Source organism: Rhipicephalus sanguineus, chromosome 6 (assembly GCF_013339695.2).
Source record: "Rhipicephalus sanguineus isolate Rsan-2018 chromosome 6, BIME_Rsan_1.4, whole genome shotgun sequence".
Taxonomy (NCBI): Eukaryota; Metazoa; Arthropoda; class Arachnida; order Ixodida; family Ixodidae; genus Rhipicephalus; species Rhipicephalus sanguineus.
This window is the reverse complement of record NC_051181.1, coordinates 142346159-142364505: the sequence shown is the minus strand read 5'-3', so window position 1 is coordinate 142364505 and position 18347 is coordinate 142346159. Positions and strand designations below refer to the sequence as shown.

General features: G+C 47.8%; 1 protein-coding gene across 1 annotated transcript in view; it reads left to right on the top strand.

The window, feature by feature from the left end:
- The window catches only part of LOC119396591 (plexin-B-like), a 171565-nt gene extending 167407 nt beyond the window's left edge, over window positions 1–4158 (top strand). Inside the window, 2 exon segments of the mRNA XM_037663867.2 lie at window positions 265–339; window positions 1239–4158. Coding sequence (XP_037519795.1) covers window positions 265–339; window positions 1239–1346 — 183 coding nt within the window. The 3' untranslated portion in view covers window positions 1347–4158.
- The last annotated feature ends 14189 nt before the right edge of the window (window positions 4159–18347 follow it).

Here is an 18347-nt window from a genome sequence, read left to right as displayed (position 1 = left end):
ACATGGGTCTCTAGCATTTTGCCACCATCGAAATGTGGCTGCAGCGGCCGGGATTTGACCCCACGTCCTTGGGGTCAGCAGTCGAGCATAATAACCATTAGAACACTGCAGTAGGTGGGATGAATAGGTGGCCTAGTTGGTACTGCATTTCTAAAAAAAAGTGCAACGATATCACTTTGCTAAATTCTTTTGAAAAATAAAGCGTCTATCATTACATTACCTATGTCTCAGCATCAGTTTAACTATTCTCTTTTCACTCTTCAGGCACATTCCTCCGAATTCGAGCCTTCAGGTGCTGTCAAAGAGCTCTACGTGTATGCTGCAAAGTACAGAGAGCAGGTGAGCCATATTTAATAAAGCAATGAATGAGACTAGTTGATGCACGTTCATGTTGAAATGAGCTTCATATGGCAGTTGCTGGACTAAAGAACGAGGAAGAAATGACACTCAGGTGTAGATGGTGCCACGTACGTCTACTTGTTGCCAGTAACTGTCATACGAAGCGCACTTCAACGTGTACAGCTTGAAGGCTATTGTGGGAGCAAACATGACTACAAAGACAGTTGTGTTTGTTTTATATACAGTAGAGAATGCAAGAAGTGACAAAACAACCAATATCTGACATGGCAAAGCTGCACGCAATCTGTGTGGTCAAACCTCGGAAGTCTCTCCTAGTGCAAGAATAACTATTACACCTAAATTTGTCATAAACATGTACTCATAACACCATTAATGGCAAGGCTACTATTAATTTATTCCATGCTAATTGATCACTTGTTATATTTATAATCATTACATTGAGGTTTAATTTTGGCATATGCAAGTCAATCATACAAATGTGTAAGTCATAATCACATTTGAAACAGCAACACAAATAGCAGTTTACATTGAATATTCGGTACATGTGCTATGCTTGTTCAAACAATGCAAGCTAGGCAGTACAGTGTTGTGCGGGCAATGGCAATCTCTGAAAGCATTCAGCTATTTTGGTTAAATGTTGCACTGCTATTACAAGGTTTGCAAAGATAAAGATCAATCATTTGGTCATAGCTTGACTCGCAGCATAGTATGCGAGAGTCCGATCGCTGTGCTACAGTACACTGCCTTCTCAAATCAGGATGAGCGTCAGGGAATGTTTTTTTAATTTCACTCGTGACATTTTCATTTACAGCGTGATGTAATACACAAAAATCGTGTATTCTGAGCCTTTGGCATGCTTTTTGTTTCACTGTGCGCAGGTTCTCATGGGGCTTGAAGGCGACTTACACTGCCGGAAGCTACACCTGTCGCACAAGCTGCTAAATGTGGCGTGCACTCTCGAAGGTGAACAGACTTCAGTGTGTTGATAGCGACCGATGCCTGCTCTATGCAACGAACGCAAGCAGAATATACCACGAAGCAGCTTGTCAGGGAGCCAGCTACGACTACAGAACTTTGCGTGTGTCGGGACGCATCAGCAGTGCGCGCGTGTGTGTGTGGGTATGTGCATCCGTGTTGTCGTTTCTGTGTGTGTGTATGTGCCCAAAACTTTCTTCACATTTATTTATGAGCTGCAAGAAGAAGATAGAGAGACTGTTTTTTCCTAGAGCACACGAGAGGACTCTCCGCCACTCCTCGTCATCATCTTTGAGTCACAAGAAGGATGAGAGGACTGACCGACCAAACGCACAGGGACAGAGATCACTCTTAAAACATACACACACAAAAAAAATTTCAGTTTTCGGAAGCAGGGTGTTCTTTGGTGCTGTGCAGCTCGCCACGTCGTCTGCAAGCGCCCTTCTATTTATAACTACATGTGCCTCTGTGGAGAGAAGACACTACGGACCACTGAAGGTGTGCTGCCACCTCGTGTTGTCGTCTGACCGCAAGGAGCCGGCCAATCGGTGCGGGGAACGACGACCGTGTCTGGAAGCGTGAAATAATCGAGGCGAGGTGCACGCCTTGCACGCGCCGTACTTGTCGAAGCTATTTTTAAATGTGCGAAACTCCTCCCCCATTGTACTCGTCGCAATTGAGGGCGGTGCGGGCTGCCGCAGTTGTTGTTCATCACACACCCGTTTTTTGTACATTTTGTATAGTAGCGCCATTTTTTGAATAGTTTGTTTGCGTGGTGACAAGCGCCAGCCATGAGGAGAGCATGCTTGATCATTGTTTGAGACTGCCAGCATTGCCCATTCTAAGTCACACTTCAACTTTTTTTTTCTTAGCTTCCTCCTTTTTAAAAATATGTGTGTTTTAATAATCCTGCATCAATGCTCTCAGCCGTTGGCATGCAAATGCATCGAGGACAGTCTGCTCCATTTCCAAGTGTCACAAAACTGGGCAGACTCAAATTTACTTAGCAGTTCTTTAAAAAAGAAACAGTTGTAAATGTGTTTTAATATATATACGCTGTACCTGTTAATGGCATTACATATTAGTCCAAGAGCTACTACTTATAACTGCGGAGTTCCGTTCATTAGAATTTTATTACATAATTCGTGTCTGTGAGCAGACTGCGGACTACCCCTACAATTGGGTCTTTGCGGTACAGAAATTATTCATTGAATCAAAAATGAAAAAAAGAGATATCTGCTGCCTACTCAAATGTTATTCCCAGTGTCGTCAACACTAAGGTTACATTTTTTATACCTTTTTTCTCTTTGCTGGGAGTTCTCTGTGTAAATAAATGTGCTGCAGTGGTTGAATATATGAAAGGTGCTGAAGCTGTTTGTGAAGCATCACTGCGGTCAAAAAGTAACACCTATGTTTTCGTGAAAAAAAAAAAAAATTCTGCGACAACTTGTGGAATAGTTGTTTTGTGTGAGTACATGTTTTGCCTGTGATACACCGATCTCGCGTAACATACCCGGAGAAAAAAAGATCTGCATTGGAACCTCGTCGGTTTCCTAAATATGCCATTGCTTTTCTCCTCTCGAGTTTCAACTTCCCTTCAGTTGTGTCTTCAGGATATCTCTTGTGACCTCTTGAAGACAAAAAAAACCTGCTACTTTGACCTAATTAGTTAGGATACGCATGTAGAAAGGTCAGGGGCACTGCCGGACTTGTGGTTGAAAACAGATCTAGCGTATAATGTATATTTTTAATGCACATTTTGTCTCAGAGTAGTGGAATACAAATTAGTAAAATTTTTCTGTGAAGTCACTATTACTTTCTGGCATGACCATTAATAACAGGGGTGGCTAGACAAATATATTGAAATAACCACAAAAGAAGTTCACCATATGAGTTGTATGGTAAAGCAATGAACTGCATGGCTGTAATGCCACAGGCTGCTTTTTTTTTTCTCCTTGTGCTCCTTGTTGAAGAACATCCGCCATGGTGGTACAGTGGTTACGGTGCTCGGCTGTTGACTGAAAAGTCGAGGGTTTGATCTCGGCCGTGGCAGTCAGATATTGATGGAGGCGAAATTTTAGAGGCTGGTGTGCTATGCGATGTCAGTGCACGTTGAAGAACACCAGATGGTCGACATTTCCGGAGCCCTCCACCATGGCGCACCTCATAATCATATCGTGGTTTTGACATGTAAAGCCCCACATATTATTATCGTTATGTTAACTTTAAAGAACAAGTTTGCTAATGGCACAGTGCAACTGCATGTATTTAAATGGCAGTAGAGTGACAGTCTGACATAAAAGCTAGCAGTGGGCTGCAAGCGTGTAGTGCATTCAAGAAGAGCTGCCTGTGGCACACCGTGCATGTTCTGAGCACCCCTGACTTAAAATATTCACTTATTTATGGTTCTATGCTAGCAATTTCAGTTTTTGTACATATTTCTTCTTATAGTGCTTTGTCGAGGTTTCAATGCAGATTGTTGAAAAATCAACTTGGTTGAATGGTGAGAAGGTAGTTACTTGCGTGAGACAAGAAAGAAACTCTGCAGGCTATATCTTAGAGGTGTGTGTTCAACCGTTACAGCATATGGCACTGGGAGCCGCCGTGGCATTGTTTCTGTCATAGCTGTCAAGCAAAACAGGCTTCTGCACTGTTCGCCAATTTGATTGAGGAATCAACAGCTGGTCCAACTACCTACGGTCATATTTTTGATACTGGCCCTCCCCTCGCCGTGAAGCTAATGAGAGACACGATGCAGAAGTGCTGTGCAGCTGAAGCGCTTTGTCGTGTAGCATGTTTCTGTGCTCTGCCAATAAAGAAAAATGCAGGTTCATAACTTGTTCTTTCTCCATTCTTTTAACTCGGTGAAATTGTCATGCAGGAACACACACTGCACCCTGCTGTCACTGTGACCCTCTGGGCAAAATGGTGCAGTTCGAAATTAAGCTCAGTATTGAATTTGTGTGTGTAAGCTTACTTATAAAGTCCACATGGAATGTTTACTGGGTGCTGCATCTGTTGCAACAAAGGAAAAACATTTTTGCAGCTCGTAATTCATAACTGCAGTCTAGCTTGTACTCATGCAATCAACGTATAGTGTCGTGTATGGTACAGCAAGTCCTCGTTAATTCGGATTTCATGGAAACTATAAAAAATATTCTAATTAATTTAATGAACACTAGAGTACCAAGAAAACAAATTCACATGTCTATTACATAAATACAGTTGCATTATCCGCTTGAGTACGCCTATATTCTGTTGTTCACGCATGAGCGCAGTGTAAAAGCTGCAATTCACGTCATTTCGCGACTTGCTTCACAGCTACCGCGGCGCAAGAGCTATGTGTCTGAAATCTGCATGTCGCCACGCTCACGCGATGCTAATTTGTTCACCGCCATACATACGGCCGGCAACAGATCATTCTTCCACTGCGATGTATCAGGTGAGTTTTATGCCAGTGTGCGGGCCGAGGCTGAATACGCTCTTCATATTCAACAGCTCCCGTCCAGTGTAAGTTTTGCGACATTGCCGCGCGCATGCTTTCAGAACTGTATGGACGCTGCTCATGGTGGCGTCGTTAGCGGCCACGGTTTCTTCCTCAGCTGGTGCCGCACTCAGTTGTTTTGTTTTGACTATGTGCGCGCATTGCCAGAGTCCAAGACGAAGCAATTGAGTACAGCATCAGTTGCGAAAGAAACTGCGGCCTCTAACGACGTGATCGTCATGGGCAGCGTCCACTCGGTTCCGAAGGCGTGCGCGGATTATATCGCGCCCAATCGAGAGAAATGCTGTTGCTAGCTACTGTTTGCCGCAGCCGCTCTGAAAGAAAGATAGCCAGAGAACAACTATAGCTATCTCGCTGATGCACGATCGTGGATGGCGACTACGCAGTTACGATAGCATGTGGCGAAAACGAAACTATAGTCGGATACAATTACTTAGGAAGTCCGGAGAGGTCCTGCCTAAAGTCCCTAGATTTTTCCCTAGGGACTTTAGTCCTGCCCAGACGACGGAAGCGCGGCAGCCGATCGCCTCCGCGAGTAAACAATTAGTCCAACTCATGCACTTGGGAATGTTCTTAAAGCGGGATCACCGGCCGTCCGGCTCATGACGTCAGTTTGGAGTGCGCGCCCATTGGTGTAAGCATTGTGCGTATCCGCCTTTGAGGATGAAATGCCGCGGACTTCTAAAGTTGCATCCGACTGCTGCAGCAACCTCATCGCCGATATCGCCGTCGCGATGGTCGATGGCGATCATGCTGTTTGTTCCGAACGCTTGTGCCCGTGTTTCAGTACACGTTAGATTCTATCTGTACCCACAAGCATCAGTGGCGGAGCCAGGAATTTGTTTCGAGAGGGGGAGGGGGGCCCGGCATGTCTATATATATATATATATATATATATATATATATATATATATATATATATATATATATATATATATATATATATATATATATATATATGTAGCAGCCCCGCAGCTAGAGTACTGCTAGCGAGTCTTGCGTCTGGTGGGATTGCAGAGAAGTCTTTTTCCCGGGAGTCAATAGTTTCGCCACCTATGCAGGTGCGTGGCATTCTCAGTATGCACTGGCGTCCGGTTACGCTGCTCGGCTGCTGAGCCGAAGGTCGCGGGTTCGATCCCGGCCGCGGCGGTCGCATTTCGATGGAGGCGAAATGGTAGAGGGAACCAGCGCTGGTTCCCTCTACCATTTCCGCGTATTTCGGCGTAAAGCCCCTTGATCAAGCGAAGCGGTAACTCCAGGAGGGTGATCCTCGCTCTCATTGGCTAGTTCGATGCAGACGTCACCGCTCCGTATAACATCGCTTTCTGGGGAATTCTAGGGACGGTGCAGCGTCAACCACGAAAGAAATCAAGAGCTCGATTATTCCCTATGAGGCGATGCCAAGTTTTCCCAGTTTACCTACAGTTCCTGCCGATCCCGCAACAAGTGAGCCTCGCGTTCCCGTCTCCCGAGTTAGCGGAGAGCGATTCTTTTCTCCTGTCGGACGCTCTCGATGGACGGCAGCGAAAGCGCCGGGGCGCGCGCTAGCACTTCCACGAGACTTGACAAGATCTGCACTTTCTGCGACAAGGCTTTTTCAAATGCGAGCAATTTAAAAAGGCACATAAAAAAGGCTGTTGCTAGGGTTACGTCCAGACGTAACTGTAGTCACCGCTATCGTTACGTCCAGAATAAAGTCCCTAGATTTTTCCCTGTTGAAGAGCAGGGAAAATCTAGGGACTCTAGTCCAGATGTGGCTTTCCACAAACGCGAGTACATTATTTTCCTGTTGCTCAGTGAAGGCCCTCTGCGCCCTTCGGGCGCGGAAACCTAATCGTGGCTTCGCCCTCGCTTCGCGAGTGCGGCCATTTCGCTAACGCTCAATGGCCGGTTGGCAGGGTCTCGGTCACGCGCTACTGGCCGCTGTCGCGGCCACGCGCTGTTTAGTCCGCGCGCCTGCCACTTCGGGGCAGGCGGAGGCGCACGTAACCCACGAGCCGCGTCGCGCTTCTCTGGCAACAGACTTCAGCAACACCTGAGACAAAAAAAGAAAAAAAATTGCACCAACAGCGAGGTTCGAACCAACGTCCTCGCAGTTCCGAGCACGACACGCTAACCGCTGCGCCACTAAGGCCAATCGGTTCGGTGGGTCTAACGGGCTGTATTTGTATCGTCACGCTGGACGTAACTTTTAAGACTCGTTATTCTTACGTCCAGCCTTCACGGAAACTACGTAGAGTCAGTACATATGACACCAATGAAAATGCCTCAACCTAGCTGTTGCCAGTACATTTGGTTCATAGGCGCTTTCTCAACATTTAGCACTTCACATTGCGTTTTCACACCTCACTTGCCTGTATTTCTTTTCCCAAGAGTCGGTTTCAGTGCTAATGAAGACGTGCTTGAAACGACCTGCCACGTTTTAAGTGGTAACGAATTAACGCAACTTTACTAGCTCGGAAGCTGTGGACACACGCCCACCCCGTTCATGCCTCTCACACACACCCATCACGCACCACGCGATTGTACTACGTGTTCCGCGTGTTCGGTGGTTGTACCTAAACCGTCCCTAGACACACTCTCTGCTCCTAGGTGAAGATGTACCTACATGAGCTATCGCTTTGATCACGTGACTTTATGCCCACGTGACCTGAGGGTCGTTCTCCTGCATTTACCGCCTCGCCTTGATCAAGGGGCTTTATTTCCGCGGTGTGGGCAGCGCCGCTCTGGCGGTCAAAGCGGGCATACTCCAGCCGCTCCCGCGGACGAGAGTGGTGACTGGTTGAGGCGATACGAGCGCGCATCGCCGAAACAAAACTAAAGGACGCTGGCGATATTGTTGCGCATTCAAGTGCCACAATACGTAGAAATGAGGGAGGACGTATCCGTCTATGAGTTTCCTTCTAAAACTCTAAAACATAAGAATAGGAACGGATGTGGCGTTGCATCCCGGCAGTCAGGCGAGCACAGTATGTCCTGCTCTTGCTCTCCTGTCTTGTGGCGTCGGGCTGGTTTCTAAACGGAATTGCGCGTGTCTGCAAGATTTATTCGATAGTGAGGGCCACCAGTGGAAACCGGGACCAACGAGCAGAACTTAATCGGTGTTTTGTCGTAAATAAAACGTACATATATTATGCAGCATGCGGCATACGTAATAATATGTTTTCATCTGAGCACCACCAAGCTCCTTCTGATGCCACCGCGTGCAGTGAATATTGACGCAACGCGGAAAGAACAGGACACAGGACCACGGTGCGACAAGGAAAACAAGGTCTGTATTGACAGATCAAAAGAGCAGACGCTTCAACGTCGTATTCCTCAGAGAGAGACCGCGTGGTTGCTGCCCGTGCTCCTCACTTCGTTGTCCTCTGTCAGTCTGCCGGCCTTTAGTCGTGACAATATGATACGATAGGCAGGTAGTCTACATTATTTGCAAACAGCTAAGCGGAAGGAAAGCTGTCTGTCTACGAAATGCGTACGGGGGCTCTTTCGCCGAAGCCGCTGAACTGCTATGAGAAATACGCACGCGATGGATGCCTCCGTTGAACTTCACTTGTGCTACAGACAGAGTTGTTGTCACGAACAACGCAGTGGACTACTCGAAGCAGGGGCGTAGCCAGAAATTTTTTTCGGGGGGGGGGGGGTTCAACCATACTTTATGTACGTTCGTGCGTGTGTATGTATGTGTGCGTACCTATATACGCAAGCAAAATTGAAAAATTTCGGGGGGGGGGGGTTTGAACCCCCCCAACCCCCCCCCCCCCCCTTGGCTACGCCCCTGACTCGAAGCGTAGCTTTCTGGAGTCAGCCGATGCGGTAAAGCTTCTTCGTGCATTGGCTGCCGCGGCGAATAAGTGACATCGCAATTTATGCCTCGCTAGAAAAGGGTCAAATGTCTTGGATGTTTACTTGCAGTTTAATTCGCCTAACGCACCGTGTTAATTTTTTCGTTTCCTGTGTATGCTTAGAATAAACGTGTTTGCTCAACATCGACAATTGCTGGCGTTTTACGTGCCAAACAAGGTATGATAATGAGGCACGCCGTATAGTGGGAATCAGGATTAATTTTGACCACTTGGGGTTCTTAAATGTGCACATAAATCTCAGTACGCGGGTGTTCTTTGTATTTCAACCCCATCAAAATGCGGCCACCATGGCCGGGAATCTATCCCACGCCCTCGAGCATAACAGCGGGACACCATACATGCTATGCCAGCACGGTGATTTGCTTGATCAACGTCCGCGTGCATACATACCGTGCGCTGGGCGGCTGGGCATACATACCATGGCGGAAAAACGTTGACGCAGCTACACTAGTGGGCCGCTGGTATCCACGCAGCACGTACTTATCAATGGAGGCTTGTGAGCCTGCACTAGCTTGACACAAATCCCAGGACGCAACCAGAAAATGGTGACGACGAAGTCGGGACCACGGCACAGCACTGTCTCTTTGACGCCGTATGTACAGACGTAGTCTGCTTTGCAGGGCTTCTCTCCGTTTTCCAGTGCTTCCCTGAGAAAGTAGCCTTCAGACAAAGTTATTTTTTTTCTAAATCAAAGAGCAGTATTACTGGCGCAATGGCTGCTCGATCTGTTCGCGCCAAAATGAAGCACGGGAACAGCGCACACGCGTGCGCTCACCGCGGTACGGTGCGGCCGGTCGTCTGAGTGGTCTGAGCGCGAGCGGCATGACCTCCGAGATTAGCCGGTGGCGCGGAGGCCATGCGAGCGGCTGAGCGCCACCTATCCAGCGCTGGTCACCCAGAGGCGTGTGTACTTAGATTTAGGTGCACGTTAAAGAACACCAGATGGTCGAAATTTCCGGAGCCCTCCACTACGGCTCATAATCATATCGTGGTTTTGGGACGTAAAACCCCAGATATTGTTATACTGGCAACAAATGAGCGGAGATCTACCAGTGTCACATGCATTCTTGTAAACTTCCAGTTGGGGGCCGCAGTCTTGTCAAGCCTATGGTTTGAGACGAATGAGCCACGACTGCGCGGGAGTTCTCTTTTGTCCCACTTTCGATTTCGAGCCAACGTCGTCGCATCGTTTAGGTCGAAGCTAGAGTTACTGTATATGCTACCTTTAGGTAGCGTATACAATAACTCTAGTCGAAGCTATGTCCTGTGCAGGGGTGTGCATGGGTGCTGTTGCGACTTTGGTAGCGTGGCCAGTGTGGACACAACGGGGCATTGTGCCCAGAGCAGTCAGCACGAGAAAATCATGAAAGAAAATACTTTATGTACAAGTACTTACATCGTTATATATCTCAATGAAGAGGCATGTGCACTCTTCGGTGCGCCGGAATAAATAACATGATTGTTTCCACCCCCTTTTTCTCCTCTTGATGCGGTGGCCAGCATGGGCGTGCGCAGGGGGGGGGGGGGGGTTGAAATGAACCTCGATCGCCCGCCTTGCCCCCCCCCCCCCCCCTGAAGGGGAACCCTGCGCACGCCTATGGTGGCCAGGATTTCACCAATCCTGCAGCACTGGTAGGTGCATAATGAAAAGCCCACCCACACCTCACAAGTCAATGTCCAGTTGACGACGTAACGCTTAGAGGTTGAAGACTGACACCTCGGATGACGCACACAGAGTCGAAATGAAACGTATTAGAGCCGCGATCAGAGCGTCCACGCAGTTCTGAATGCGCGTGCGGCTTATATCGCGCCGAATTGAGAACTTATACAGCTCGCTGATCCACAATCGTAGACGGCGACTACGCAGTTCCGATGGCATGCGGCGAAAACAAAACTACTGTTTATCGCAGCTACGGCGGAGAAAGCCGCAATCGGTGTCGACGCACGTGCACGACTGAAACCGAAACTAGCCTGCCTGAGTGGATGAGATGTTCTCTGGTGGATGGCGACCTCGCTATTTGTTTTGTACGTTCGCGCCCGTGTTTCAGTGCACTCTAACCGTGTTCTAGCCACTGTACCCACGTGCCACACGCATTCGTAAAGGTCAGTGCGCGCGCCGTTCGTGTCCAGAAAGTGTGCATATATGACACTCCATGAAGGCAAGAGTGTGCAAAGAGGGATCGAAAGAAGGGATGGGTGGAACTCTTGAGAATTATTCAAGCGATGAAACAAACGATGAAAAGTGTCTGCGTCAAAAGCAGGCTTTATCCATATATGAAAAGTTGTTGTGTCCATATCATAAGAGACTGCAACGGCGGAGCTTCTTGTCGCAGTCATATACGGGGACCGTTGCAGAAGTGTCACATTTGACGTCATATCACCACCGTAAAATTTGAATGTAAGTAAAAGGTTCTGCCTAACATGTATGCTATCTATGCTACCCGGCATGGTACGCTGGTACGCTTATGCTATCCGGCGTTGCATAAGCATCGCTAACGCGATAGCGCTAAAGAGCTCGTTTCGCTGAAATTTCGGTGTCGTTAGGGTTGAGCGAAAAATCGGCGCTGTCCTTGAACGAAAATTCGAGATAGATGCAAATAAATAAATAATAATACAAATCTTCGGTCTGAGTGAGATAGGCCTGCTGCGTAGCAAGCATGCGCTCTATACCACGGAGCCACGCCAGTGCTTGAAATTGCTTCGTAAACGCTATAATGCCATGTACTGGGAGGCAGGCCCGTAGGCCGTAGCCTGGAATTTTTTTCGATGGGGGGGGGGGGGGGGGGGGGGTTGGCTGAAAACCTTGACTTTTTGAGAAAAACACCTATTTTTATTATTTATTTTTGGTAAAAACACATACTTCACCAAAATTTCGGGGGGTGCCCCGGCCCCTGGCTACGGGCCTGCTGGGAGAAATCTCCTAATATGGCGTGGCAGAATCGCAAAATAGCACCACGCGTCAAAACATGTGAATTGTGCAACGAGTGGGTGGTTCAAAGCTGCCGGCCTATTAGAACGTGTGCAGCTGCGCGTGTACCTTATACAGACGCGTAGTGGGAACTTCGCGAATTTGCAAATGGAAGAATTATGGCGTAGTGGGCACTACGCAACCGCAGTTGCAGTAGGTATTCCAGGATAGTTTGAAGCGGCCAATGTTACGGGCATAAACGTTCCTTTCCATGCGGCACGGTTGAAGGCGATGCGAACGGGGCCCGATTACGCCATTGCGTTCTACTCTTGAAGGCGAAGCTCAAGCGTCCTCCAAGTTTTTTTTGCCTTGTCAGTGGCTGGCCCGTGTCCCTAGGAGGCAAGTAACCGCTTAGCGGTTCTCACAATTTTGCCATGCAGTATCACTACTGCCAGAGTAGACGGCAACGTTGTGCCGCTTTACCAATGATGGCGGAAGTTTACATAGGAGAAGATGAAAGCTTGAAGAGATAATAATATCTGGGGTTTAACGTCATAAAACCACCATAGATTATGAGAGACGCCGTAGTGGAGGGCTCCGAAAATTTCGACCACCTGGGGTTCTTTAACGTACACCTAAATCTAAGTACACGGGCCTCAAACATTTTCGCCTCCATCGAAAATGCAGCCGCCGCGGCCGGGATTCGATCCCGCGACCTTCGGGTCAGCAGTCCAGCGCCATAACCACTAGACCACCGTGGCGGGGCAAGCTTGAATAAGAGATGAAAAATCCTTGGAACACGGGGTGTCACTGAAGCCACCGTTTCGACAAGTGGTCTTGTCTTCTTCAAAAACATGACAAGTGGTATTGTCAATATCAGGCCCGTAGCCAGGAGGGGGAGCCTCCCCCCCCTCCTGGCTACGGGCCTGATATTGCTCCCCCCCCCCCCCCGAAATTTTGATGACACATGGTGTTTCATTGAAAATAAATCATGAAAATAGGCGTTTTTCTCAAATAGTCGAGGCTTTCAGCAAGTGCCGCCCCCCCCCCCCCCCCCCCCGAAAAACATTCCTGGCTACGGGCCTGGTCAATATCACCACCGATTTTGATAACGGTTAAATTTATCTGGGAAAGGTGTCAAAACGCAAATTATGTAAAGGAGTGCAGTAGAGTTTTTATTTAACATGCACCTTTTTACAAGAAACTGCTGAATTAGTATTGCGTAATTGGATAAAAAAGGTCGATTACCGATTAGATTTTTATTCCACATCTAATAAATCGTCATTTCGGACAAAATTGAGTTAGATTGAGACAGACGATTTATTAGATGTGGAATGGAAATCTAATCGGTTATCGACTTTTTTATCCAATTACGCAATACGCAATAATCGCACATATCACTGCGATCAATATCAATGATAAATTAATGCTTATCCCAGCAAACGTTTCAACGACCGCGCTGCGAAGGATGCTCGTCAGATTCGATCCCGCGCGACCTTTGGGTTAGCAGCCAGTGGGTAGGTGGGGTCAAAACATCCCCCCCCCCCCCCCACCCGGCGTGGAAAGTGAGCACTTCGCCCTGGATCCGCGCTTAGTGACCAATGATGCGTATGACGCGCAAGATTCAGTGACCCGAATGTTCGTTATTGAGAAAAATGTATTTATGTTGACGCTTCTACGCATTAAGAGATCGATCCCGCCGTGAGATGCCTATTCGGTGGTCTATATCTAGTCTACGTTGAGCACGAACATGAAGGTCTCATCGGTGTCGTTGAAATCGTCGTTACTTCTCCTAGCGCTGTCTTCGACGCCCGTGTCGTCGTGCGAAGGGGTGGCGTTGTAATGTCCCTCAGACGGCTCGCTTTTGGGTGACATGGCGAGGCTGCCATGCTTGTGGCGGCGCATGTGCCCGATGGCGAGCACGATGAGTGCCCCCACCACGGTCGCCACGAAGCCGGCCAAGGCGAGCGAAGTCCAGCTGCAGATGTGGTTTGCCTCGCTCACAAGCGAAGGGTCGTTCGATGTCTGCGGTTGTACGCGAATGGAGAAGGAAAAAAAAACGGATTGTGTTTTAATGAAAACAATGCCGCTGCTATTAATTGGAGGATGGCTAGCAGATAAACATTGTACAGGGTTTTTCAGCTAAAAAGCACCAAGTAATAAAGAAAAATAAATGTAGGCGATATGCATCTCGAATCGGTGCAGCATTGTTCTGAGCCATATTGAGCAAGTCGGGATATTTTTTCCAATCCTCCAAGCTCGGTAATTAACAAAGATTGCTTAATGAACTTTTCAAGTAGTACCTCTAGCGAAAAATCTTCAATACAAAAGTTGTAGCGCTTGTTGAGAAACGTCAGGTATGCTAAGATAGCTCCCCTGCTTAATTTTTTCCCAGCCTTTCTTTAAAGCGCGCAAATTTAAAAAAAAATACCACGTGATAGCTAGCCTAACGCGCGGCACATTTAGTGCCCTCAAATGTGAATTGAAGGAATTATGAAAAGCTGCTTCGCGCACACAGGTCGATTTAACGGGCTGTCGGTGACTGTGGCCTGCACGAAAAAAGTGGCGTACCGTTTTAAGAAAAAAAAAGTCACAGTTTCGCCGCAAGGGCGAAGCAATGAATGCGATAGCAAGAAATTAATGCTATACGAAGTGAGGCTCGCCAATGGATACTCTCAGTTTGAACAGCGCTCCTGTTGCAAAGGCGGCCGAAGCAGCGAAGGAAACTATAGCGTGCTTCAAGTGTCGAGCTGTGACACTTGATAGTTCGCGCTCATCTTCTGTTTGTTCGTTGAGCGGCGTCCCTTGAGCTCGAGGGACTTTCGTACGCTCGGTAACATGAGCGCGGACATCACGGTGAAAGCTTGAAACATTCCTCTTCCCCTCACCACGAGAAAACCGCGCGAGCAGACAGCGGAAGGGCAAGGTTCTCCCTGCGCAAAACAAGCGAGCGAGCTCGCCTGGCTCGCCGACGACAATTAAATGCGCCCGTCGCGCTCCTAGCGCCATCTCGCTGGTAATAAAGAAACGCTTATTATCGCCTGCCGTCTCTGAGTCCGTCCAGCGGTAAAGGGTGTGTATATATATAACGCTCGCCGTTAGCTACGTGGAGGATCTGCGTTTCGTGGCGTAGTTGTTAGCGCCACTCGCGTCCCTGGTTCGATTCCGCGCTTCGGAAGCATTTTTCTGAAATATTTTTCTTTGGGGCTTTTATATATACATACTTATACATATACGGTGCATGACGGCGGCGACGGCGACGGCAAAATCCAGCCGAGACTGCTCATATAATTGCTATCGCAATAAAAGATTTCCTAAATGAAAAAACGGCTGCCACGTGCAAATGCCTTATACGAGACCTTAGGCAGCGTATGGTGCGGCCTAGGCTTTTTTTTTTCTTTTCCTTTCGCACCGATGAAGAACACATTGGAAGGGGCGAGGGTGACAGCGTGAAGAAGGAGCGAGATAAAAAAATTCACTCACACGTGGCGGCAGCTTTTTCGTCGAAGGCTTTTTTTTTTTAGACAGTTCGCCCCTGCCATCACTTAACGTACATCGCAGCAACCGATAGCCTGTTCAATCGACCTCCATGCTGGGCAGCCTTTGATAATTCTTGCAAAAAGCACCACGCGTTAGGCGGCAGTCACGTGGCATTTTTTTTTTTAAATTCGCTTGTTAAAGAAAGGCCGGAAAAAAATAAGCACGGCAATTATCTTAGCATAGAATAAAAATTCCGATGTTTCTGGAAAAGCGCTACAACTTCGACACTGAAGATTTTTCGCTAGAGTTACTACTTAAAAAGTTAATTAAATAATCTTTGTTAATTGCCGAGCTTGGCGGACTGGAAAAAATATCCCGACGTGCTCTATGTAGCTCAAACAACACTGCGTCAATACGAGACGCGTAGCACCTATGTTTTTTTAGTACTTGGTGCTTTTTAGCTGAAACACCCTGCATAGCCAACGCGTTAGCCACTTAAGCAAGCATATATAGACTAAAAGTTACTGTATATGCTACCTAAAGGTAGCATATACAGTCTATACTACAGTCTATACAGTCTAACTCTAGTCTATACTTTAGGTAGCATATTCAGTACAGTAACCCCCCCCCCCCCCCCCCGCTTAGTGCGCACGCCTATGCAGGCAAGCAAATGTTGTAGTTGAATAGATCATCTTTACCCTTATCACAAATGCGCTTCTCGATTCACTGTAGGGCATATTACGCCGGCGTAACGGCGGCACTTTCCATGGTTCAAATGAAGACTTATCTGTGGTGTGCCTCCCTGCACCCTTTAACCTCTCTCAGGCTCCAGCTGTATAGCTATAGCTTGTGAAAATTGAGAGTTATAGTATAGTGCCTAGAATATAGTGGCCAGTATATTCTAGGCACTACAGCTATAGAGCGATAGACTGAGACACAAACACTTTTTATATTCCAATGATTCGCAGTATGCAGCGTGTATATTTGTGCTACAGCAGCCTTGAAAAAGAGGGCCCAGTACATTCGTGACGGATTGTCTAGCTCATTTCCTTGCGCAGGAATTTCTAATCTTTCTAGAGGGAAAAGAAAGGCATATACTGTGCTAAAACACGCGAGTGAGAATTCCGTCTTTAAATGCAAAACACTTACTTATTAGCGTTCCAAATGCGCTTTGAATCTATCTATCTATCTATCTATCTATCTATCTATCTATCTATCTATCTATCTATCTATCTATCTATCTATCTATCTATCTATCTATCTATCTATCTATCTATCTATCTATCTATCTATCTATCTATCTATCTATCTATCTATCTATCTATCTATCTATCTATCTATCTATCTATCTATCTATCTCAGCAATAATGAAGGGTTTGGCGGATTATAATTAATTAACTAATACATTGTCACGAAAAATACTGCATATAAGTACACGCGACTACCGCAAATATGCAGTTGGTACAATTTTTCTATAAAGCTTTTTTTTTTTAATCTTGATCCGAGTTAGCTGGGACATGGAGAGAGAAGGTGCTTCAGCCGATTACCGCTGCTTTTTTAATCAGCAGCTCGATGGCTCAACGAAATACTTACATCGCCAGTGCTGCTATAATGGGTGAGTTGGGAGAGATGAAAGGTGCGGTCGATGTTGCAGTTCGCAGGGGGACTGTCCGGGCTCTTGTCTTCCCCAGGGGGTGACTCGACCTGGACATGTGTAGACGAAGCTCGTTCCGATCTACGAACCTCTGTCGCAGCTTTACGTAATGAAAATTCGAGTTAATGTCGGGGCGAGAGAAAAAGAGGGTTGCGACGCGTACACAGAACCGTGAGTAGACGATTTTCCATAAGACACACGGGCGCCGCCAGTGTGGGCCGCCTTCTTGGGCGGCTACACGAATGCTTCCTTATTTTTGTATACCGCGGTGTGAATTAATAAGGTCATGAAACGTCGAAAGCACCAACCCAACTATGTTCACGCGTATGCGTCTAGCATAGCATGGTTCGTGTAGTTAAAGACACAAAACGGAAAGGCTATACAACACGGCGGCCCTGAAACTCATCCGTAAAATAGTCTATAAACCTTTTCAACGGAGAGGAGGAGCACCTCCTTTCTGGAACGAGACACTGGAGTACAACGGCTGACGTCACTGCATCAGCAGTGCGTTTTTTTTTCTGGGGGGGGGGGGGGTTACGCATTTACCACTGGGGATTACGGCGGCACCCATATACACTTTTAGATGCGAAGGCATCTCTTGCTCGGGGTATGTCCCGCGGCATGGTAGTCCGCACTCACACTACGCATGCGCAACTCTCCTCCTTCCCTCTCTCCAACAGCTGCGCGTTACTCTCTCCACTGCTCTACCAGCACGTGCTTGCACTTCTCCTGCGTTCTCGCTTCTGCTCTCACGGCGCATGCGCTACTCTCCTCCTATAGTCTCCTCTCCTTCAAGTGGTAGAGCGCTGCGCGCGTTCAGTCCAGCGCTTGCTTCGGTTGACTCCTCTGAAATGCGGTCTCGACATGCCTAAATTCTCTTCTGCGCAGCGCCGCGATGAGCGCCAGCGCATGCGCGTCCCCTCCCCCTCTCTCTCCTTTCCTACGCTGCCTCCCTCTCGCGCGCCTTGCCGACCGCGTTCGAAATACTCTCAGCGCCGCGATGAGCGCCAGCGCATGCGCGTCCCCTCCCGCTGTCTCTCCTCTCCTACTCTGAATCCCTGTCGCGCGCCTGTCGACCGCGTTGCCCGCTCGCCCTGTGAGAACGGCCAGGCTAGAGGGAAGACACGACGCTCGTAGTGTTCCTCTTCGCGTTCCACGACGCGAGGTTGGTAGCATGCCCAACGAACGCCAACAAAACGCGATCGTGCAAGTGCTCCGGCTTCGCATCGCCGAGCTCAGACGTGCGCGATTGCCCCGTCCACTTCCATGGGTGTGCAATCGGGGGCAGTATATATATATATATATATATATATATATATATATATATATATATATATATATATATATATATATATATATATATATATATATATATTGTAATGAACGAGACACAGAGACAGCACCCGTTCCTGGGCCAGCTGTTCTATCTCCAAACCTCTTCTTCCTCTGCCTCTATCTGCTAGCTGTCCGCGCGCGCCAGAGCCCCGGTGTCGATCTTCGTCATCACATTCGGCCATGACTGCAAAGCGCCCGGAGATGTCGACAACATTTCAGGTGGACGGGGCTGGCTGAATTGCAATGGTCGAAACAGACCATGCG